Source organism: Dermacentor silvarum, chromosome 5 (assembly GCF_013339745.2).
Source record: "Dermacentor silvarum isolate Dsil-2018 chromosome 5, BIME_Dsil_1.4, whole genome shotgun sequence".
Taxonomy (NCBI): Eukaryota; Metazoa; Arthropoda; class Arachnida; order Ixodida; family Ixodidae; genus Dermacentor; species Dermacentor silvarum.
In genome coordinates this window covers 32,744,552-32,768,784 of record NC_051158.1, presented here as the reverse complement: position 1 = coordinate 32,768,784, position 24,233 = coordinate 32,744,552, and the positions used below count along the sequence as shown (strand labels likewise).

The 24,233-nt window shown below is 44.4% G+C and overlaps 2 protein-coding genes across 3 annotated transcripts in view; one reads left to right on the top strand and one right to left on the bottom strand.

The window, feature by feature from the left end:
* Positions 1-320: 320 nt before the first annotated feature.
* On the bottom strand, positions 321-21,683 carry LOC119453255 (NADPH:adrenodoxin oxidoreductase, mitochondrial-like). The gene is given in 13 exon segments (XM_049667670.1): positions 321-863; positions 3,304-3,474; positions 4,989-5,097; positions 9,380-9,442; positions 10,841-11,016; positions 12,823-13,015; positions 13,984-14,103; positions 14,105-14,155; positions 14,884-14,928; positions 17,132-17,254; positions 18,903-18,995; positions 20,120-20,312; positions 21,610-21,683. Coding segments are annotated over 13 exon segments (1,533 nt in total). The 5' UTR covers positions 21,675-21,683; the 3' UTR covers positions 321-732.
* Positions 21,684-21,885: 202 nt separating this feature from the next.
* Positions 21,886-24,233, top strand: part of LOC119453252 (rho GDP-dissociation inhibitor 1) — a 14,521-nt gene continuing 12,173 nt past the window's right edge. Inside the window, exon 1 of one of the 2 annotated variants that reach the window (XM_037715278.2) lies at positions 21,886-22,004. The gene's annotated coding sequence lies outside the window, so the exon portion shown is untranslated. Of the gene's footprint in view, positions 22,005-22,114; positions 22,205-24,233 lie in introns of those variants that run through there. The other variant, XM_037715279.2, reaches the window with a different exon arrangement.

Genomic DNA, 24,233 nt, shown 5'->3' with positions numbered 1-24,233 from the left:
TCGTGGCCTATCCCCCTCAGTGGGCTGTGCCAAGTGTTGAGGCATCATCATCATCATCATTAACGGCGACTAACTAACGCGTATTTATTTGGAACTAGGAATATACGACGATGTTATTAAAAATAAAATGTAACACTGACATTGATTAACAGCTCGCAAATTAGCTTTACTCGCAGCAAGCATCTGTTAAGCAGGCTCTTCTTGCGTTAATCACTTTAATCATTACTTTATTTCTACATCTCAATGACCGCTAAAGGATTTTGAGCCACAAAAGCTAAATTTCATGCTGCCATGCTAAATAGGATAGCGACCACCCAGGATGTTTGAAGTTCAGTAATTTTATTGTCAGCTGTACAGGCATACATACATAAGGCACGTCTTCTTAACGGCCAAATGTATAAAACTATAACTATAAAAGAAACCTCACTTTGATGTAAACTACACACAGTATTATCCATGAATAAACCGCTTCATCACACAAGCCCTTTTTGCCAAAGTTCTGGCTACCATGTGACACTTGAAACAAAAACAGAAGCGGAGCTTTTATTCCACAAAAAACAAGGCCTTCGTCTCAAATGTTTGAAAAACAGTAGCCAGCGCTTGGCTTGGCTGCAAACTTCGGCTTCGCTCATTATTTGGCTGGTTTCCAAAAGGAGGTAGGAGAGACAGTGAGGGAGAGAGAGAGGGAGAAAGAAAGAGAAAGTAAGAGAAGCTATGAGACAACAGGAACGACTAGCTAAATGCAACACTAAGCATTTCTTTGACGGAAAGCAGCTTCTCACTGGGTTTGCCTTTACGTTCACCTTGCGCCTTCTCGTAAGCTTCGATCTTGAGCCACTCGTCGAAAGTGACGGGTCGTACACCTGAAAGATCGAAAGAGAGTTCGAAATAACCTGTTCGTTGTGTTTACAAAAACAAGGGATGCCAATTTAGTTATGTCCAGATGGATGAAAGACAAAAAAATTAAATCCTAATGCCCCCCACCTCCCACCCCCGAAATGAACTCCTGCATTTGTTTTCTCAAGCGAAAGAGGAATACATACTACAAGTACAAGCAGTGATGCGTCCATTTTTCTCCCGAAAAAGCTACGCACCTGGTCACATGCAAAGAAACTAATATTCCCAACATATTGTCATAGGCATGGCGTAAACATTATTGGTAAGATTGTCGCTCCAACTCTGGAAAGAGAGTCGAGTGTACAAGCAGGAGAATTTCGTTTTAGGATCCCTGCAGGACGAACAAGTTCGCGTGAACTGCAAAGTGCCACGGGATCACGGTCACACAAAAATATCGGGCCCATTATTCTTCTAGTTCTGTAGAGGGGCACTACAACTGAGCCTTGTACATATTCGATATCGACAATCTGTGAGCCTCTCTCGAGTGCTGCCTTGCAAACCACGGGACACTGGACAAAAGTGCTACACAGAGCTTGAAATTTGTTTAACCAATGCACGTCACCTTAAATGTGCGCAGCCTGCCTTTGAATTTTACGTCCAAGATATGAGAACAGCACATGTCCCTATGCTAAAAGGAGAGAGGGAGACCTAGAAGGCAAAATGGCAGGCCATGCAAGGAGAAGTGCTCCCACGCTACGCTATGGACGCTCTAGTTGAATGTGACGGAGACCTGCTCTTGAAAGTTCGCACTCCTCAAATTACTGACAAGGCTCGACAATGAACAAAGACATATTTGCAGAACATGATGGCTGAAGAGCAATTTAATCGGCTGGATCTCATGTCCATTCACTGGATGCCAGCCTGCGTCGATGAAGTTATCTCCCGTGTTTATGGGGAAGCACCGGCGTATGAAAATCGTGGCATGAAGCAAATATTTGAACCAGGGACAAAACATAAAAAAAAAAAGAGGAACTGTATTTAAAAGTAGTGCTGTTATTACAGTCATACCTTTAAAGCATTTAGGTAGGAGACAGCTTTGTGTAGTAAAATCACAATGCCATTTTCTCAATGAACAATCTTATTCTTCCTAAATCAGCAAGCGTATATGTTATCGCATTGCTGATTAAAGTACTATATGTATAGTTGAGGTTGAATCGTCATCTATGGCTGTTGCTGTGTACTGTTGCTGCATCTTTTGCCAAGCTGTTAGACATTTCACGTTTGTCTGGTGCATTGAAAACGAAGCTATTAACAAGGACGGACCCTAGCACATCAAACATGTACTAGTCCATGTTTGATGCTCCTTCCTAAACTTTCTCGCCTATAGTATATATAATCAGTGAGATGCCATTTATGTCACAATACAGTAGACTTCCATTAATTCAACTCCGGTTAACTCAATTTTACAGTTATGTTCGATCCCAACCGAAGATCCCAGCCAGCCCCCATGCATTTCTATGGGACCACTTTCGTCATTTCGATCCTAAAATTGGCTTTCGCCAGAAAATTAGAACTTGACCAGTCAGCATGCTCGCACCTGACCCCTATGGTGACCCCAATAGTAACTCCTACACTAGCAGCGTCTGTCTCGGCATAGCTTAGGGGACAGTGAATGCGTTTAACACGCATCAACCCTCTCGTCCAAGATGCCTATTTTCGGCTCGCTTTAGGAAGACTTTCAAGAAAGAATGGTAGCTCACAATGTCTGACTATGGTATTCACCCAATTCTAACACACATCTTTTTTTTTTTTTTTTCCCAGGAGAATTTGATTGAAAACCACGTTTGCGGTGTTCGTATGCTGTATTACGGCAACGCTGACTTTAGGTAACTGGCCGCCACTGTGCAACTGATATTAGATCCTTGGCCATTTTTCTAGGCTGAAAAATCAGGTGCACGTTGAATTTCTACTTCGTTTAGAAGCTTTAATGTTATCTCTACGTTAGTTCTCTGCTTTGGAGAAATAGAAAGCAGGCGCGCGTTTGATTTGGGGGCATGTTCAAATCGGGCAATTACTGCCAAATCAATCAGTGGTGTGTTTTGACGTCTTTTTCTGCATCTTGTTTAATTTGACTCACCGGATAATTCGATCAGTTTTGTCGGTCCCCTCAGGGTCTAATTAAGGGAGATCGACTACATATAAACGCATATCAAACATACACGAGGCAAGCGTGAAGCATTTAGCATTCCACTATAAGGCGTACTGAACATTATGCCACATCAAACACATCATTTGAATTATTTGGGCATTAGATGCAAGCAAAAGAATGGGGAAAACAGCCTGGAAGTGGATCCCTTCAAGATCTAGCCGGTACAGCTTGTCTCAAATGGTAATCTTTAGTATCATTAACCCATGCGCCTTAACTGTAGCACTATGCGTACACCAGTTTGGAAATCCGACACTTGCCTTTGGACTCGAGAAGTTTCAAGATGGCTGCCGAGCCCTCCCTGTCGTCTGCCGGCAGAAGACCTGACTCTGCATCTTTGACGATTGCTTGGCCCGTTTCAAAGCTGCTGTTCATCGTCGCCACCAGAACGCCTACTGGACCCGTCTTGAGCCAGCCACTACAGTAGAGACCTAGACAAGCAATAAGCTCACTTGTACACGTACTTCCAAATACAAATTCGAACAGCTTTAGAGTACTGTCAGCCCAAATGCTAACAAGATGCAGGATCTCTGGGATGCTTGAATATTTCGAAAGCAACAGCACACAGCACCGGGTTTGGATTTGCAGCCTTGAGCAGCATGTGCTACCAACACTGTGTCGTACTGCTTTAATGGCTGCACAGAAAAACAGACATTTGGTAAATATGCACGCCGTACATTTTTAATGCCCATGTGAAATGAATTTGTGCATTCCGACATGTCTAACGTTCTTGAGCGCAATTCAATAAAGAGAATCCATACTACACCTCTCTCGAGAAGTGGGGGGACTTTCAACACCCTTCACACTATGGCGTGGCATGGAACACACATCTCCGTACAAAGCGTACCTTTTACAACGGAGCCCCCCTCCCCACTAATTTCGTTCTTAGCACAATAATAATAATAATTATGGGTTTTACGTGCCAAAACCCTGATTCCGATTATGAGGCAGGCCGTAGTGGGGGACTCCGGAAATTTGGACCACCTGGGGTTCTTTAACGTGCACCTAAATCTAAGTACACGGGTGTGTTCGCATTTCGCCCCCATCGAAATGCGGCCGCCGTAGCCGGGATTCGATCCCGCGACCTCGTGCTCAGCAGCCCAACACCATAGCCAGTGAGCAACCACTGCGGGTTTCGTTCTTAGCATGCTAGGATGATGTAATTTCCCACTACGAGCAAGTTGAGCATTAGTGCCTGCGCTGCACCTGAACCGACTTGCAATTTCCAGTGGCTTCTAGACAGTCCGCCACATCATGCTTCTCAATGAATGAAATTGAAACAACTTCTTGTTGCACCCACATTTTTACATGAGCCCCATATACATACGATGCAAAACAAGAGAAAAAATAAATAACTTAATTAATTAAAATGTCTTCTCAGTTTTTCTTTTGTAGGTTTACTGTTTTGCTAGGCTTGTTCGCCAATTATCGCCACATGCATGCTGCCTCACGCTCATACTATACTCGACCAGTCCAATGTCAAAACCTTCCTAATAAAGAGCTTTTTATGCATAGAACAATGGAGATGTAATCGAAAACTGAATATGATGTCCAAATTATCCAATCTCCCAAATTAAAGAGGAGTGAATCGACAAGCTTTTGGCGCATTTACTTCAATACAATCGAACCTCGTTGATACGATTCTGCGTAATAAATTTTACGGGATAATACGTTTTGTTTTTCTTTTCCCGATATAATACGATTTGGTAGGATAATACATTGGATGATACGATTTCCAGATGATACGCTTTATTTTCCGGTTCCCGTGAAGATTGTATCAACGAGGTTCCACTGTATTGCTTTGGCGCGGCGTCACCAAAGACGAACCTTCAATATAAAGATCCAATCCATGAGAGGTTAAAGCAGTCACATTTGTCTCATAAAGGTCAAGTTTTTTTTTTTCCCTTCTTATTCAATGTGAGATAAGTGATGGGGAATCAAGTACCTGGCGATGACTCGACCCGACCTTGAGAATTAGGCACGAAACCTCGCTTGCTGTCGTACGGGACGGTGGGATCAACAACTTCGCTCGTGTAGCCAATGCTTTTCAGGACCTTGAAATTGCGTAAAAGACAAAGAAAGAAAGGACTAAACACTGCGACCAAAGAGGAAACTATAATACATTCGAACCAACTTATAACGATCCCAGATATAACGATTTATCGGTTATAAAGGCCACCCTTCATTGCATTTACGATTTCCCAACCCCACCTATTGAAACTGCGTCCAGGCATGGTGAACATTTTCAAAAGCACCATACTGATACAACGAACGCTTCAAACACAGTCATGGCATAAGGAGGGTGCATGCGAAGTTCCAAAGCACGAAAACACGACTGAACTGAATGAATTCACGCAGCCCGAGTCGGCGTGAACAATGCAAACAGATGTTTACTAAGGATTCTGGTCAAAACATGGGGTGCACACAAACACACACGGGGTGTTTCTACGACGACTTTAAGTAATTATTTAAAGATAGCCCTTGAAATAAAAGAACACTTCCTTCGGAGACATGCAGACAGTGGTGATGACCACGGGGTGACAGGTGATACAGAGTAATCACTCGTGAATTAACAAAAATCCATTCATTAACTTGAAAGCGTTTAGTTTCAGCAGGCTTGTCGTAATTGAGAAATTGAAGCAAGCTCTCCGTACAAGCCATATCAACTTTTAGATCTGGATAATGCGATTACCCGTAGAACTGTAAAAATGTACTGCATAAACTGTAAAAATCCCTGATGGATTGACAGTATCACAGAAAAAAAAAAGCTATCGTGGCACAACGAATTTCGGCAATCAGAGCGTCACCCAGCAGCGGGCTGCGACAGTAAAGAGCACGGGGCCACAGCGCTAAGCAGCACCGCTTCTCACCCCTAAGAAACAGCCGCAGCACTGTCTCACCTAATTAGCATTCACGTGAACACAGCAGCTTAAATATTGTGTGAAACTTTGCAAATGCATCTTCCATTAACCAAAATCTCGATTAGCCATCCCATTGCATCCCCCATGTTTTAGTTTCTGCCAATGATTGCTTTCCCCGAATTATCACCATTATATCATGTTATCACTCTCACGCAACATGCGCTTGGCACAGAAATGGGGATGGAATCTGAGACACGAAGGCCACACTGCTTTACTTACGTCAGCTGGGACTTTGACTTTTGTGGCTTCTTTCCATAAAAAAAAAGAAAAAATTTAATTTTTAGCTTATTTGATTTATGTTCCTTTTATATCTCAATCATCTTCAACTGAAGCAGCAAGTAATGTGCATAGTAAAGCTGACATCAGGTCAGGTTATAACTCTTGCTCTCTCTAAGAGGGACACTGCAACACTTCTCGAACACGGCAAGAAAACGTTGGCAATTTGTAGACAATGCTGCCGTGAAGATGTGAGCCAAATATCATTCTGCTATGTGCACTGGGGAGGGAGCCCACGATTTCGCGTAAAAGATCACTCGCTCCTGCGGCTTTCGAGGACCCCTTCTATTATTTATTTATGTTATTCATACATACTGCAGCCCTAGAGAGCTATTGCAGGAGTGGGCACAAGGCGCAAAAAAAGAAGTTGCCATAAAAAACAAAACAAAATTATTGCACCTAATAACTGATGCTAAGCAAACAAGAGCCACAAATACTGCAAAAGAGGCAAAACGGAAGCATGCGACTATGTAATAACCAGTTCTGCAAAGAAAGTTTCTAAAGGAAGAGAACGAATATCGCCAGACAACAAATTCCAGCACTCCACTGTACAGGGAAAGTAGCCGTATTTCAACATATCAGTCTGTGCATAAAATTTAAGGGTGTCAGTTTGAGTTTGTGGTAACTACGCGTACAAGGAGCTTTGGCGAATGTTAGAAAGTCATGTGATAGGCGACACTATCTGTTAATGATGCGGTGAAGGAACTTTAAAGCTGCCTTTGACATCATAGACCCATGCGACTATACCCGGCAATCCTCTGGCAAACAGGTGAGCGACAGCTGTTAACGCATTGACTACTTAAGCCGGCGAACCATCGACGCAACAAGGAGGACCATATTGTCAAAGCCGGTGATTTGCCGGGTGGGAGATATGGATGGTGTAAAAACTAGATGACGAAATTGTCGATGTTCTCTTTGTTAGTGAAGTCAGTGAGGACTCATGTGATGATGGTGACTTCCTCCGAGAGCCTTCTGAAGACAAAAGCTGCCCTGACGACACTGCGATGCTGCTCTCCACATGCGTGAATGTTCCGAGCTTCTTCATACAAAAATGAATCTTTGGCTTTAGCTTTGGGTTCACAATTGAAAATGGTTGCTTCAGTTTGTAAATAAAACTTATTCACATTTGTTGAGCATTTATTACCATAAAGCATTATATAATGAACGCGCCCACGGAAATTTACGTAATTCTAATACGTGGCAAGAATAATCCATACGGAGGGCCCCGCAACGTGTGTAATACAGTAGAACCCCGCTGTTACGTTACCGGGTGCTGCGTTTTCCCGGCTGTTACGTCGTTTTCGGCCGATCCCGGCACAGCTCCCATAGAACCCAATGCATTGGTAACCCCGCTGTTACGTCGCAACTGTGGGACCGTTCCCGCATCATACGTTGCGAACTGCCACACCGCGCCGGCCCGAGCGGCCATTTTGACTTTTCATGTTGCTTGGCTTGGTTGCTTGACGATGGCATTGGCTGCCCAAAGTGCCGGGGGCGACAGTTATTACGTATTTTCGGTTTCCGTCAGCAAAAGTATGGCCCTTGAGATCCGTGTTTGCTATCTAAAGATGGTGTCTATGACGCGTTGCGGCCCTAAAATTGGTTTTGGCTCATAGATGTTCCGCATAAAGTCCAAGGGCGATAACGCCATCGCCGCGCGCCGCATGCTGTAGGAGTGAAAGCGTGCAAGGTGAGCCGACGATTGCGGCGCGCCTTCTTCCGTTGCGCTCAAGGCACCGGCGAGGGAGCGAGGGGGGAGTGATACCTGGCAGCGTTGTGCTCTGGCTTCAACTGCGTACTACGCGGCGGCGCGCGTGCCGTATCTTGAAAGCGATCTGCCTTGGGGGCAAAGTCTACGCAGTGTAGGTGCGTCGGCGGCTCGTAGCATTGTGCGTGCTGTGTGTTCTCTTTGCGTTGAAGTGATAGACAACAGCACGAAGGTCACTTCGCTCGCTTCTGCAGCGGCGCTTAAATTCCTCACCCCAGCGTTTGACAGCGCGTCTCCGCGCTCATCGAGTGAGATGTGTTCATGTTTGCCTGTGGGCGCTGACACCATGTTTGTTAATTAGTTAATAAGCGAATGTTTACAAGTTTATACGGACGATAAAACTACTATTCTTACTTTGTATAGCTCATCGCAATCGATAGATACTTCGGCTGTCGGGCGAAACTACTTTTTGTCACACGTAAGAATTAAAATAATATTGTGTGCAGTTCAACACTACTCCCATTTCTCAATTTTTCCTGTTTCCCGGCGCTTGCGTTTCCCGGCTCTTACGTTCTTTTTTTACGGTCCCGTGAAAAACGTAACAGCGGGGTTCTACTGTATTTGGTAGCCAATGAGTTAATGAGTCTGTCTCATCCTGTCACCACTCCTTTTTCGTTCTCTGGAATTTTTCTCAGGTTCCAATCTTGAAGGGTTGCCACAAATGCACCGTGAAAGGAAGAAAAAGGAAGGAAGGAGAAAAATACAGGGCAGTGCTATCAGCGCTGTCCAAGATGGCCAAGAAATATTCAGTTGAGGGGGAAAATAAACACTGGACTCTTCATATCTCCATTCTTATTAGGTCCTTTTCAAAATATCTCTGCGGGAATATATATTCATTGCAAGTCATTGCAGTCACTCCAGTTGGTTCTCAGTTTTGAACAATAGGGACTGCAGGGCTCCTTTCAAAGTTACCAAGGACAATACACTGAAAACAAGGAAAGCACACAGAAAGTGAAGTTTTATTGTAATGAAAATGAGCAGGTCGTGTGCAGGGAGCAGTCAACTTAAGGCAAGGCCTTTTAACCCTATATTCAGAAATTGGCTTTGAATCAAACCTCTTCCATCACCCCTCAATTCAAGCAGTCACATTAAAGAATGCTCCTCAGCGATTCCAGCGAAGAGGAATTGCTTGATGAACACTTCTCCCCTCCTTAGAGTTCCTGCAAAGCAGATGCTTAGAATTCCTAATTGTGAAAGTTTAGCTCAGGTATGCCTGAGCTAAACTGAGGAACGGTGAGTACTTTACCAATACGGCAGCACTGATCTCCCCTTTTTGGAGCTTTTCTGGAGTTGAGGTGAAGTATCAAGAGGAGAAACGTCTTAGAAGTACAGGAATTAAACAAGAGCGGCGCTGAAGCAGGCGATGCTCACCATTTGGCACGGAATTGTCTCCGTTTCACCCGTTGCAATGGCCTTGGTTCCCGATTCAGTTTTCTGGAAGCAACAACAGGAAAGTCGCAAGCCACAGGCTTTAACATTTTCCTGCCTGCAGGAAAAGCCGCAGTTTTTCTGTAGTCTAATAAATACTTTTTTTTTACTATCCCAGATCACGCTTGATACTAAAGTGTATGGCATCAAATTGAAGAGAAACACTCTCTCTTTCAGACGGTACTAGGCCCAAAAAGCAGGTCTATTAAAAAGAACTTGAAAAAAAGAGAAAAGCTTATATAAAAACAACATTGTTGCTTCGCACAGAAAAAAAAAAGAAAATTTCAGAATATACATTTTCAATGCAAGAAACCTGTGCAATATTCCAGCAAATATGAACTTTTCTATGCGAAGAATTTCTTAAGATACCTTTAGAACACGTAGCATATCTTTATATCAGCGCACAGCAGCTTTGGATTGGTTCGGCGAAGAAAGTGAAATATCGTTCTGAACTCTGATTAACCAAAGTTGCCTTTCGTGACAGTGCTGCTTTCAAAGTTCAAAAACTCCTGCGCTGATGCATCAGAATCAGTAGAAATGCGATGTTTCCGTGGATGAGCGACGTGCTATGCTGATGCCATTTTAAAAACTACCAGCACTCATCGTGCCAACGCCGTCCCTTCTTCGGAGGCGCTTTAAAAAGCCACGCACAGTGGTAAATGAAAACAAAAAAGCGAAACTGACTTTATAGTTCCTAAATGAACCGATAGATGGTGCAAGCTGTCTAAGACTGCTCATACAGCGACAAAATACAAATTTGCAACCATCTATAGCAGGCTCTTGATGGGAATAGTAGGTGCGGAGAGGAAAGTGTTAAAAAAAAGAAAAAAAGCTAGAGGTACTTTACATCAAACAGAAAGCAAAAGGATTTGTGACAGCATGTTCATGTCTATTGCACATGGTGGCCTTGTCGTACGTGCTGTGTCTCATTGATTTCCACTTCATTTGCACATTAGTCAAAAGATGCAGGTGCTATGCACCTTGGTGCAGCCTCTGTGTTTGCTGCGACACAGTACTATGGTATGTCTAGCATGCACACAGCGAATGATGGCTGTTTTCTCCGAGAAAAAGGCCCATTTTAATGCCCTTTTTCTGGGGTGTGATTAGAAACGCGACACAAACCAGGCTGCAGACAAGGCGAAATAAAACAGTGCGCACACACACTAAGTATAACTTGCTATCACAAGTGAAATTTTCTATTACAGATCACGGAGGCACATATGACACGCAAGGGGCTTCAGACAAGAGCACGACAGACTGAATCAAACACAAAGTATAACTTGCTACCACAAGTAAAACAGATCTGAAGTGCTAACATGCAAGTTGTTTGCACGGTTCTTTTAATTCAGCTGACTATGACTAAAAGACTTTTAGAGCATTCATGACAATCAACAGGTCGCTTACCTCAAGTCGGTTGACAGCCAGCTCAACACCCGAGACGTGCCCTGTGCTTGAATCTGCCAGAAAGCGCAGCGGACTTCGCAGAAATCGCAGCTCCCAGGAGCGGGGCTGGTTGCTCGGTTTTCTCTCGGATGTCTGCACCATCAGATCGAGCAGACGCTTGCGAGGTCGTGGTAGGTCTGCACACAAGCACGAGGTGACACGTGTTAAATATTCACCCTGTCTGCAGAATTTTGGAGAGTTGGCAGCATTGTCTTCGCATGAGCTCCACTGCTTACATCATTGTCACTACTTCATTGAACAGTTCCATGGAAAATACTTAGCAGGCAGGTGTGTCTCGTCAACTGGTTTACACTGAATACACGAATTTTACACCTGGGCTCTCCGACATCTTAACTGAACATGAAAATTCCTGCCACATGCTCTTCTTCGTATTACAATTTCTGCACAGCTGTGACGATAAAGCTTGACTGTATGACCCTTTACATACATATGTGCACTTTCAGTTTCATTTCTTGTGTAACCATTCCACTGAGTGCAAGCACTTAAAGGCACAGTGCATGTGTCTTCTTCCCTGCAGGTGGAACAGTGACATTTCTAAGACCTACTTTAAAAGCTCAATTATTTTATTCGTGTTACCCTCACGGCCAGAGGCATTAGAGTTGAAGATGTCCTCTGAGACTTGAAAAAGCAGAAAACACTCAGGCACGCCTTAAAGGGACAATAAAAAAGAAATTGAGCTATGTCAGTAAACTATCCATCCTACAATACCGGGCCTTGTTAATGTTTTATTGGAAAATATGGACTACACTGTATACTAAAATGCCCAAAGACTGAACTTCGCAAAATTCAAGAACCTTTACTGAGCTGCAACAGCTCAAATGTACAATAAAACAATTTGAAATCTGCGACGCCATACTGAAGTACTGGCATCGGAGTTTTGCCGTGAAATTTAGAAAATGGAATCGACATTCATTTACTTTTCTAATGATCAACTTCTTACCATAAAATTAATGAAAACAGAGTTCTGAACGAGTACTTTATCAGCCTAAACTGACTTAATGTTTCTATTTCTGTCCCTTTAATGGGCTGAACATACATATCTACCTGTTTAGCCTGAGGATCGTATGAAGTACCATTGCACATGCCAATGGCTCGTCAATTGCGAAATCTCGCACGTGCCAAATTTGTCAAACGTCAAATCGAGGTGTTTAGTCAATTGAGCTGGATTATTATCACAAAATTTGATGAAAAAGAACACCGGATGTCGGTGTGCAGAGAGTGCAAAGCTGTTGAATGGTGAGGTTTTTTGAACCCCACTACCTGTAGGCATTTGTACAAAAATGCAGGTATGAGTTAATTAAGCTTATACTAGTGTGTGTTTCTCACACTGTTCATTATTTCAATTACTATGGTTATCTAACATACTATTCGTTACGCTTGTAATTAATTCATGCATTTGTTTTTTTCACCGTACATACAAAATAATTCTTACTGGCTTCTAGCAGCAATTCCTGACACATTGGCATTGCACTGCCGAACTGTTTCAAGCTTGAGGGCGTTATATAAATAAACACAGTGGGCTCCATTTATAGGGAACTCTGTTGAGACGAATTGTCTTATAAGCAGAACAGTATAGAGACTTTTGTTTAGCTTGTACTGATTCAGTGAACTTTTCTTAAAACGAAAAGAATTTGAAGGTACTTCCATGTTCACCTGAAAAGGGGTTTACTCTAAATTTGTAATGTCCCAGATTTTCACAATTAGGCAACACCCTCCTTGAGGGTGAAACGGAAGAACCTTTCATTCTATTTCTTTTGATTTCCTTTAGGTGTTGCCTAATTGAGGGTCCCTTTAAGGTAATCCCTCGAGGGTGCCCTTTAAAGGCACTCTAAAGGAAACAAAAGAAATAGAATGAAAGGTTCTTCCGTTTCAGCCTGTGTAAATGCAAATTACAGTGATTAACCAAGCAACAGCACCCATACCTGCCAACCTCTCTCGGACCTCGTTGAAGTCCTCTGGCCGGAAGATGCTGTCCACACCGGGGATCTTGGTCATCTCTCGCAGTTCCTTGATGGTGAAAGCTACCTCAAAGGGCCCTCTTCGCCCAACCACAATTACGTTCCGCAGGCGGCTCTTTCTTAGTGCTTCCAGGGCTGGTTCGACTATGTCCGTCTCCTGTACATGGCAAAAAAAAAGTGCGACAAGAAAATTAACCTTTCTTGACCACTCGGCGTGAGTCAACACTGGGACACCTGATGAGTGAATTGGTTGGACCAAAAGAAAGCTGATACAAAGCAGACTCATTCCATTCTAATTATCTGCTGTGATGACTAGCTGGCAGTGTAAACAATGGAGGCATGGTGGCTCGCAAGGTTTGTGATAAAGGGAAAGAGCATATGAACTTGAACAAAAATGTAACTAGTGTATTATTGCAGAATATAAGTTTGGGACGGTTGATGCTTGTTGAGACTCACTGTAACTTTTTTTTTTGACATAGCTTTTAGTGTTGTTCTGCAGAAAGGTTATGAGCAGCCTTTACAAAGCCTTCTGCCTTTCGCATTAGAATAACCAAGAAAGCTACATATGATGGCCTGTCGTCACGAAAAGACCCTTAAGCATGTTCTGCGTTACCGTTCCTTGATAAAGTGTGCGGAGATAATCACTTGTGACTGCACTGGCTCGAGCTGATCACAAACCATTGTCAGACCACACCATTTCGGAATGCCGACCTCATAAGCCATCACTGCAGTGTGCAACAAGGGCACTGCCACAATTCTTAAGAACAACAAACTTGCGCAAGCAGCTTTAGCCTTAATTGGTGATCATTGTGCTTCATGTGATTCTCTGCTGTGATCGCAATCGTCTGTGATTGTGTCTCTGCTCTCTATCTTGTCTTTATCTTTCTACCACCCCTCCCCATTCCTCAGTGTAGGATAGCAAACCAGATTTTCTGTACTAGTTAACCTTCCTGTCTTTCTCCTTTTAAAATTGAAAGGGAAAATAAGTTAGCTGTTTTGTTTTTCACAGTATACGCAAACTGACACTTAATATACTCTAACCGACAGCATGAAGTCAACCAGCATCAGTGCATTCATAGATGACCATAGTGGTCGCTTATTCAGTTTGCATAAAGCACTACACACCTGAAGCGACTCCGGGGGTGATAGCAGAATGCGGGCGACATCGAGAGCGACGTTGCCGTGGCCGATGACGACGGCCGTCTCACCGGAAAGGTCCGGACGGACACCAACGTCGGCAGGGTGGACCGTTGTACCAGCCGACAAACTTGCGGGCACTGAACACGTTTGGAAGGTCCTGCACGTCGTCACAGCGGAGAGCGGGTCACGTGCATTGCGAAAGTCGAAAGTCACTGCACTTAATAGTTGCAGTGAGTCAAAGTGGTACACGTGGGAAAGGTCGACTCTCTCTCATTCCCCAACTTTCCAGTTGCATGTATAACGCGCATCAATCTGTCCCAACGTGAGTAAAGACCGAATGATGTCATAGGGGAAATTAATTGTGTTGTTTGATTGAAACATAGAAATAATAACGAACTAGGAAGTGAAAGTATAAGATGTGCTGCGTGTTGGAACCGAACCCACAACCTCCGCGTGATGCATGCAACGCTCTACAAATTGAGCTACGACAGCAACTGTTTCTTTCTTTGGATATTTCTGTATGTTGCAGCTAGCCTAGCCTTAACATCGCTGGCAATGCCATTCATGACTATGGCAGTGAAGCACTTTATCAATGTTAATTTCTCTAGAATAAAGATTGTATGCTAGAAGGAAGCTGTTCGTTGCGGTTACAGCAGCTACGACAGCTGGTACATTCTGAAATCACCCGCTGGTGCACAGGGGACTCGATTCCTCCTTTTATGGCTTTGGAACTTTGGCAGGCATGACATTGTCGCGAGGATTTCAGTCAGCTTCGAGGGACTATGGTACGGATGGTTTCCCCGTTATGGTTTAGAGCATGACACTACTGCAGGTAAATGCTCACAACTGAGATAGGAGTCAGGAAAGTCACAAAATATGCCCTACCTCGCCAGGAACACCGAGGCTCCTTTCTTGATCAGCACCATATGTCTGAAAAGGAAAATTAAGTTACGGGGTTTTGCATGCCAAAACCACAATACGACTACGAGGCACACCGTAGTAGGGGAATCAGCTTGAATTTTGACCACCTGGAGTTGTTTAATACATGTACACCCCAATGTAGGTGCACAAGCATTTTTGCACTTCGATGCCACTGAGATTTGGCTGCCACAGCCAGGATCGAACCAGCGACATCACGGCGCAACACCCCAGCCACAGGACTACCACAACGGGTGAAAAAGAAAATATTTGTTTTAAAATATAGCAAGTTGTTGGGCTAGTTGGTTTGACATTGTTATAACTGACCAAAAAGAAACCAAGACCAGGATAGACACTCCCTTTTTCTGCAACACTTCTGCACTCCCCTTCGCATGCTATAACAAAATATTTGTTGCCTTGGTCAGGTGGGATTGCCATGAAGAACTATTTTACTGGGTGTCTCAGCTAACACAGAGCCAGTAAAACAAGTGGGCTATGCCTTCTATGTGGATGAATGTTAGCAACCTCCTACAAAAGCCTTCAGTAAATTTTGTGTTCTTGTTTATAGATAAATTCGTATTGGTTAATTACCAAACAAAGATTTTATTTGCTAACATTGTAGCCACAATATCAGTACTACAATGTTAGTAGAGTCTATCTGAAAATTTGTTATTTGGGACACATTAGCGTAGTTGTTCTTTTATTTCTTTGTTCCTGAAACCTTTAAAAACTGTTGCAGGCCGCCGCTTGCACAACACAGAGGCTACCAATTAGGTGTGGGAAAAAAAATTTACAAAAAAATCAGCATTGCAAACAACTGAGAATTGTTTTCGAACTGACATTGTGGCCACAAAGGGTACCTATTCTCGACGTTGTCGAATTCCGCCATATTGTTAAATTCTGTAATGGCGGCGTTTTGAGCCAATCAGAGAGGCTGTAGCACCCTGCTGGGCCAATCCAAGCTGACAAGACGGCGAATATTACAATATGGCGGAATTTTACAATGTACAGAAAGGTGCTCAGGGTTAATAATTAAGAAGTTATTCATTCACCGTTAATTACTAATATAGTAAGAAAACAATACTGGAGGCCTCTTAAGGAGGTAGCTAACATACAGGTGATTTCATACACCCAGATGGCTTCACATCATTATGAAAAAAAGATATTTTGTGTTGGCTGAGACACCTGGTAGAAGGCAGGAAAACTACTCGATCTTGTCATACAACCCAAAATAATGCTACCAACTCATGACTGATGTGTCTCTACATTCAACAGGTGCTGAGTCGCTGATGAAGGACACCATAGTGTGGGAACTCTGGATTAATTCTGACAACCTGCAGTCCTTGATTGTACAGTCGGCTGCTTAAGTTTGAAGGACACGTGATTTGCAAAAAAGCTGAATTCCCACGAGGCTTGGGCTTGTAGCCTCAAAGCCAAAGATTCAGTGCCACATTTTTTGCAACCAACACAGTGATTTAACATTTATTGGAAGTATGATGGCTTAACAGAGCAGAAGTTTACATTTAGCATAGAGCCTGTGCCTCGTTAACTTTTTGCACCCAACTCCGCATTAAAACGTGGTACACGAGTGTTTCTGCATTCACCCCTTGAGGGATGCAGCCACAGCAGCCTGGGAATCGAACCTGCGACCTTGTAGTTGGCAGCAGAATTGTGTAACCACTGAACCAGGACCGTGGATTGCTGCCAGCTATTGCACGGGGCCAAGGAACTACGGCATCAAGTAGGGATTCCTAAATTATGAGGCCCGGGAGAGCACGAGAAGTTTTGGAAAGAGCTGCGGAATTTTCGCCTCCTTGATCCGCAGGTGTACAATACAAGGAATAGGAGAGTACAGATGCGCATGCATGCAAAAATAGTCGTGTGGAGGCTGGGCCTTTGTCGGGTGTTGCAAAACACCTTTAGACCAATCTTCCTCAGTCTGCAGTGTATACTGTGAACCGAAATAAAAAGTTTTCTTGCTGGGGTCAAACAAGAAATGCCTCTGGATCCATTGTTTTGACAAAGGCACTTGCTTTCACTACAGTATTGAGAGAAGACGAGACCCGGTGTCGAAAACGATGGCTCCAGGCTGAGGATTATCTTGTTCGACCCCGGCTGATCACGTCAAGCCTCCATCTTACCTTGTGCCTTTGTACTGTACGCGCAAAAAAAAAACACACAAACACAGGTGCACAAATACACACACAGGACTAACCAGCACAACGGCGTGGTAGGCCTTCCTCAAGTCTGCCACTGTGATGTCCGCGCCGAGCCGGACGTTGCCGTACAGGTTGCACCGGGGGTTCTTGGCGATGTTTGTGAAGGTGTTGACCACATTCTGGAAGTGCGAGTTGGCGTGGGACAGTTACCAACGATACTGACAGACCCACATGTACGAGCACAACTATCACTCGTGACAAAGCTTTAGCAAGAGCTAGCCAGCAGGAATCACAATTTTATTAAGTTCGGAATTGTAGAATTTCAACATATGATATGATATACAGAAGAAAGTGCCGTACTCATTGACTGTATGAGACCTCTAGATAGAAATATACAAGCATGGTGTAAATGAAATGGCAGACACAGAAGGTATACATTGATTAAAAGAAAATCAAAAATAATATAGAAGCCCCCCCCCCCCCCCCAAATTAATATAGAATGTTTTACAAGTAGTACTGGCAGGAAATGATATACAGTCAAAAGAAAAGTGTGCTGCATTCGGGATAGTAAAATTGCTTTATTTTGAACAGTGCATCTAATTAAGGCCCAACCGAATGCACGCGATATTCAAGCGACAGCGACAAGCGACGCGACAGGCACACCCTGTCGCGCTGTCGTGTCGCGGCGTGGAGCAACCGCATGAACGCGACATCGCGAAAAAGAGTAGCGACGGATTTACATTGTTGTGCGAATAAATGTTATCGTGCGCGCGTAATGAAATCTCAATTTTATCAAAAGGTCAATGTTTTATCTAGACCTAGCTAAAATATGTTATCATCCCCAGTGAAAATCCGTCCCATGCATCCCCAGTGGAACTCCGTCCCATGCAGCCAGCGTAAGGTGCCGTGGCGCCATCTGTTGAGTAAAACTTAAAACACTTTCTCGGCTCTCGGTGGCGTCTCAGGCCTAACAGCGTCAAAACAAAACAACCGATCTCAATAAAACGACAAGAGAGCGCCGATACTTAGTCTTCAGCTAGCGATGAGGTGAAGCGATGACTGATTGTACTATTTATTTTTTGCTGTCACGGCAGAGAGCAAGTTGCAAGAGCGAATTCAGATCGAAGCGGGCAGACTGATTGCTGCCACGTTGTTGTGCAATCGCTGTCCCCAGCGGATGTCGTCGCGCTGACTTCCGGGCGACAAGCGATATTTTCTGGCTGGCCAGAAACCGGCGACACGACCAGCGACAGCGACGGATAGCCCTCCGCGACGGCAAAACCTGTCGCTCGTCGCCGTCGCTTGTCGCTCGAAAATCGCGTGCATGCGGTTGGGCCTTTAAGAGCGCATAAAATGAGGAACATGACAGAAAGGAGACATGCGAAGTCCTCACTTCCATGCATTTCTTCCTGTCATGTTGGTCATTTTATGTGAGGTTATTTGATGGTCACAAATAAACAAAATGCTTTCCAGTCTTTACTTATCCTTGGTAAGTGTCATCCTATTTATGCGTGAGAAGCCTATGGTAGTTTCTACAGCTGAAAGCTGCATTCTGTAAATATTCAACTCCGTGTATGAAGACCTTTACACCAACTGGATTCTGCTTATGGTGTACTTTCGATTATGTTTTGTCCATTTAATGCTGACTCACTTGACGGCTTAGTTTTGTTTAGGATTTTCTGATTCCTTATCCCTTATATTGTCTGTATTCTATCTCTTTTTTTTTATGCCTAAGAAAGACATTTGGAATGCACATAAAAATATTTGATGTGAGGTCAGAATGCCCAAATTTAGTTTCATTCCTTTTCATATAACTTTCGCACTTACCTTCACCTCGGGGTGGTCTGGGGCGACACCAAAGCGGACCAAACCGAATGGCACCGGCAAACCCTCGTAGATATCGACAATGGCATTCGGATGCTGTTTTGGGAAGACAGTTAGGTCCTATCAACACACCAAAGAGCACTTTTTAAACCGAAATTGATGGAATACACAAACAGACTGTCAATACTGCTGGTTAGAGGGTCACTAGAGACCAATATTAGGTTGAGCTGGATTAGCACATCACACTTCCAGACCCCCATAAAGATCAGTTTATTGGTGGTGCCGCCACCCTGAACTTCCTAGAGTAACTGTGTATGCACCTAAAGTTACCGTATCTGGCTCGCTCCCTTTAGGAAGCCAGCCAGATACCGATGTTTCCACACCAGCTTGCCATGACGTGGGTTTTTACAGCATCCTCTTGGGTCTACTTAATTATTTGTTGGTAAGGAAGGTCTGCATTGCATTCTAAATGGGCCAAGGACTCATCCCAGCAAGTTTCGGTAACTCTTCCTGGACCAAAATGGCCCAAATACAAGAAAAGTACTTAAAAATCTGTGATGTCCCACTTACGTACCGGTGTAGGGATTTCGTCGCAAATTTCAACATGTAGAGGAAAGTTGGGCCTTCATTTCCTTCACTAGTAATCAAGCTTATTCTGCCAAATGAACCAGAATAGGGATTTGAAAGACTACTTCATCAGTCTAAAATGGCTTTGTGTTTGCTCTTAACATGAGACGAGGCACGGCAAGCCAGAAGAGACGCATAAAAAAACAAACAAAAAATACAGGTGGTGACAATACCCTGAAGTACCCGCACCAGCACGCCATCACACCATGAATTTTGGCGGAACATCTCCGGTATAATTTACAGCTCAAGGCAAAGAAGCATTGCATTATATTTGAAATGAACCAAAGGCCAAACATACCAAGCTTCGACAACAATTCTCGAGCCGAAATGGCCCTGCTATGAGAAAATTTTCGGTGAAATCAGGCCGACATACTAGTGCTCAGGTTTCGGCTCGGCATTCAGGGAAGGAGAAGCTAGGCCATCACTTTTTGGGCCATCATCAACCAACCCTTTTCTGGTAAATGAATTAAAATGTGGTTTTTAAACAATACCTTACCATTATAAATTCATTTAGTGCAAACTCTTTTGGCATCGCTTTAAGAAACATCAGCCTAGGTGAGCGTAGTGGACAGTGGGACGTAGGACGCACCTACTTTAAGAACCTGCTGCGCCGTGTAGAAGCCCGCCGGACCGGCGCCGACGATCGACACCTTGAGTGGCGAGTTGGAGTGCTTCCACCGTCGCACGTAGCACCAAGAACACGAGCTTCTGAGCAGGTGGCACCTCGCGACACCGACGTTGAAGACAACCATGGTGTAGTGGCTGCGTCGTCGTACGGTTTGCGACCTGGCAGAACGAGAACAAGGAGAGAACTAGACTTACGTTGGCGAGCGCAAAAATGAACAAGGAGTAGGATAACACGGGAGAAGTGATCCTGCCAGTGAATGTAGCGAGCAGCTAGTACAAACACAACCCGAGGTCAAGTGATAAAAAGCCGAGGTCCTCGTTCGAGATTACAGCGCGACAGATGCCGATGCCCGGCCGACCGTTTCAGACCACACTGACAGATGAGTGAGCTCCGCAACACAGCTGTGGGTGAATCGTTTGTTTTTGACACAACGACAGGCACGAGCAGTTCGTCTTTTGTCGACAGTGATAGACCTGACCTGCAGCAACGCATGTGAAGTTATTCTAACTTATCCAGTAGTTTTGATAACCTTGTTGGGCTCATTTACGGAAGTCTTTTCATTCAAGAATGGAAAAATTGCACTGAAGTAAAGATAATCAAGTCCCTGGCGCTGTTTTAAAATTATGTTACCACGCCCGCCTGTCCCTACTTTTGCAATCAATCATGCTATTCTAATGAGGGTGTCACACAGCACACTTTTGATCACGTCCGAGGCCGATCCGGATCAAATTTTTCGATCGCGACTGGCATTCTTTGCTCAATCTGCGGAAGGGAGCCCCCCAATCGCGGTCGAGAACTTCGATCCAGATTGGGTTCGATCGCTATCGGAAGTACGACACCAGTATAATTTCCTTTAGCGAAACGATTTGTTATTCAGCTATAAAGACTAATAAAAAGAATAATTAAATGTTGAGCATTCACCAATTTATATAAAGAGAATATGAACACTGCCTCAGGCATGTAAAATACATGGAGATAAGTATTCCCGCAGCTGTTGACCAATGAGTCAATACACGCAACCAGTGTGTAATTTGCCAACCTTAACGCTGTGGCGACAGATATACAAGAGTGTGTGTGAGAGAGAAGGCATGCTGTTTTAAGCAATCGTGTCAGAACCTCGCAGCGATCTCGCATCAGAATTGGGCCTGCGAGGGTGCTTTAAATGCGCGGTTACCTGTTAAGTTAGCGTACTTGTGTTGACGCGGTACACACTTGAAGGCCTTCTGAGGTGATTCACTCGCCTGTGAGCAGCTGACATCGCGCAATTAAGCGCAGTGCAGCCTGCGATCGCTGTGTGGTAGTTCGCATGGCTTGTTTGTTGACGAATCGGGTAGTAAATGCAGTCACACTCGCCAAAATTTAGCGTATGATTCCTAGCTAGCAATTTAAGACAACGTTGCAACTACAACGGCACGTAACGCAAACATCCGCCGAGTGTGTTTATAAACTGTTTACCGCGTGCCGGCTACTGCATGCTTCGACCCACAGCTGAAGAGGGGTGATCGAGGAGCCATGCACATTGCACAGCCGGCAGTATTAACGTATCAATCCGCGGTCCTGCAATGGATGTTTCTCAAACAAACAATGTTTATGCAAGCTTGTAAAAGTGCTCCCATACTAAGTTACAAGTAATTATGTTTTGTCTCACGGTCGATGCGAGTACTTGCGATAGTAAAGGTATCGAATCGCCTGCCGGCGGCACTACTTTTATTGTGCGCACGCACCTCAGCGCTACGCGCCGGAAGTCGATAAAGCGTAGCCATCTTGGATTGATTTTTACGAGCCCCGCGGGTGGCGATTCTAAAAGCACGATCAGCGTACCTCCGCGACTTGTAGACGACACCCGAAAGGTCAGTTTCCTTTCTTTCACGGCCACGGGGGACTTATTCTCCCACCGGCGATCGCATTTTGGTTTCCAAAAGCGAAACGTGAGGTGCGAGACCCGAGTTTTTTTTCATCCGGGGTCGAAAAGCATGGCTTCCGTCCGTTTGAACCAGACTAGCCGGCGTTCTCCGCATTTCCATACTTTTGCAGACTGCGAAGCGTAGAAGTCAATACGATTTGCTCGCATTGGACCCGGTTGCGGTGAATTTCACGTGTACGATGTCGATCTCGCTCGCGAGCTTTGTGATCGCGCCTCAAAATGAAGCGGAACCACAAAGTTTTCCAGAGAGCTCTCTCACGAGGGCGTACTGTCACGAGCTGCCCGCGGAAACACCCAACTTTTTTTTTTTTTTTTTTCTTCTTCGTCACCGTCGCTTTGCTTCAACTGCGAATGATCTCATCGGCACCCGACATGCAAGAAACCGCCTACACAATTTCTCGTCACACTGAAATCTGTGCCGAAATATAACGTGTTCAGTGCGCAAAACCGACATTCGCAGGCGGCGTTTATGTTTGTGGCTGTAGTGCGGCTTCGGCCTCTCTTTGGAAACACAGTTGTCGCTCTGTGCGACTATTGCGCAACAAGTGGATCCGCGCTTTTCAAGAATCTGTCTCGAGCGCGAGCTTTTGAGCCGAGGATAGATCTTGTATTCGACTCTTGGACGTCGGTTGAGGGTCGCCTTCACTTCCGTAGTCAAAAGAGCCCGATGGCTCCGTGGGTTCTCTTCGGCCACTCTTCTTTTTTTTCTTTCCCTTCTTTTTCTTTTCTTTTTAAACTTACCTGTCGTTTGTCTCGCCGAACTGACGTGTCCGGGAAAGTGAGATTTTTTAAATTATTTTTTGGGGTGCTTTCTTGCAGCCGCGTCAGGTTGAGTTGTGTTTCGCTGCCACGCGAGCGTTATTTTTTTTAAAGCCGTTTGTCAAGGCGTCGCGTTGCAGGCTTTGTTCGCCGTCATATAGGGGCGTCTAGTAGAAGTACCGTTAACCGTGCAGTTCGGTTATAACAAAGAAAAACCCGTCACACCTTCGAAACTACGTATCTTTTTTTTTTAACCACTGCGACGAAATTTGAAACTCGCGTCGTCTGTCGGCTAAAGTAGCAAAGGTAGAGGATGTGCCAAGCCCCGAAGTGGAAAAAAAAAAAAAAAAGACAAATTGCTGCGCTTGGCTAAGCCAAGCTACGTGCAGGAGTGTAGTTTGTATTACGTTACCGGGCTTGGGCAGCAGATATGTTTCATTGTTATTTTTTTTTTAACAGCAGCACACGACTGGGGCCCCCCATAGTAGACCCCATACACTTACATAGCTGAGATTTTCTGGGCCGTGCTTGGCCAGTTGGATGAGCTCCAGAAGTTGTGGGCATTCTTGCTCAAGCATGTCTAAAGAGACATGGGGAACCGTTGGGGCGTGTGATTGGCTAAAATAGGATTTCATCCTTCGGGAGGTCAGCAAGGGAAGCTATATGTTGTCATGATGTACTACAGTGTGCGAAGTTGAAGCGTCCCTGGTGTCTTTGTTTTCAATGCTGTCGTTATGGCCTCATGGCACGTGCTGGGTTTAAGAGTTTCTTGATTTTAAGCCTGCTGTTTCCCCTTTCAGAGGTGACGCACCTGAGAGCTTTGATTTGCACTTTTTATTCAGGAAAGGTGCTGATAATGAGCAAGTACCTCTGATGGCAAATGTAAATGATTGCTAGAGAGCCAGACAAAAATCTGATGCGAAGATGGTTTTACATAACACAGTTCATTATGCTTACATGAAGATCGCCCAAAGGTGAAGCACAGGGAAGTGGTGCTAAGCGGGGGGTTTTATCATCATGTACGACGACGTTGGGGCCCCTTTGTTAGCTCCTTTAGCACTCGCGGATGTATATTGAAAACATAGGTGGATTGCACAGATATGGATTCGTACAGTTCCATGCAAAGCCGTGTGTTTAAGACAGCCATGTTTTTGCCTGCCTAAAGTTTGTGTGCTGCATCAGAGCACTACGTGTGTGTACTGGAGACACGTACTCCGAATGTCATTGCAGCGATGCAACCTTGTAAATGTTAGTGGGTTGTGAAAGGCACACGAAGAAACTTGTGGTTACTTTCGTTTTCTTTCTTTGGACTTCTAAGCAGTGGCATTCAATGAAAGGCAGCCTCTGCTATTTCACTCTTAGTGAAATTGGTTGGTCAATTTGAAGCGACGTTTTC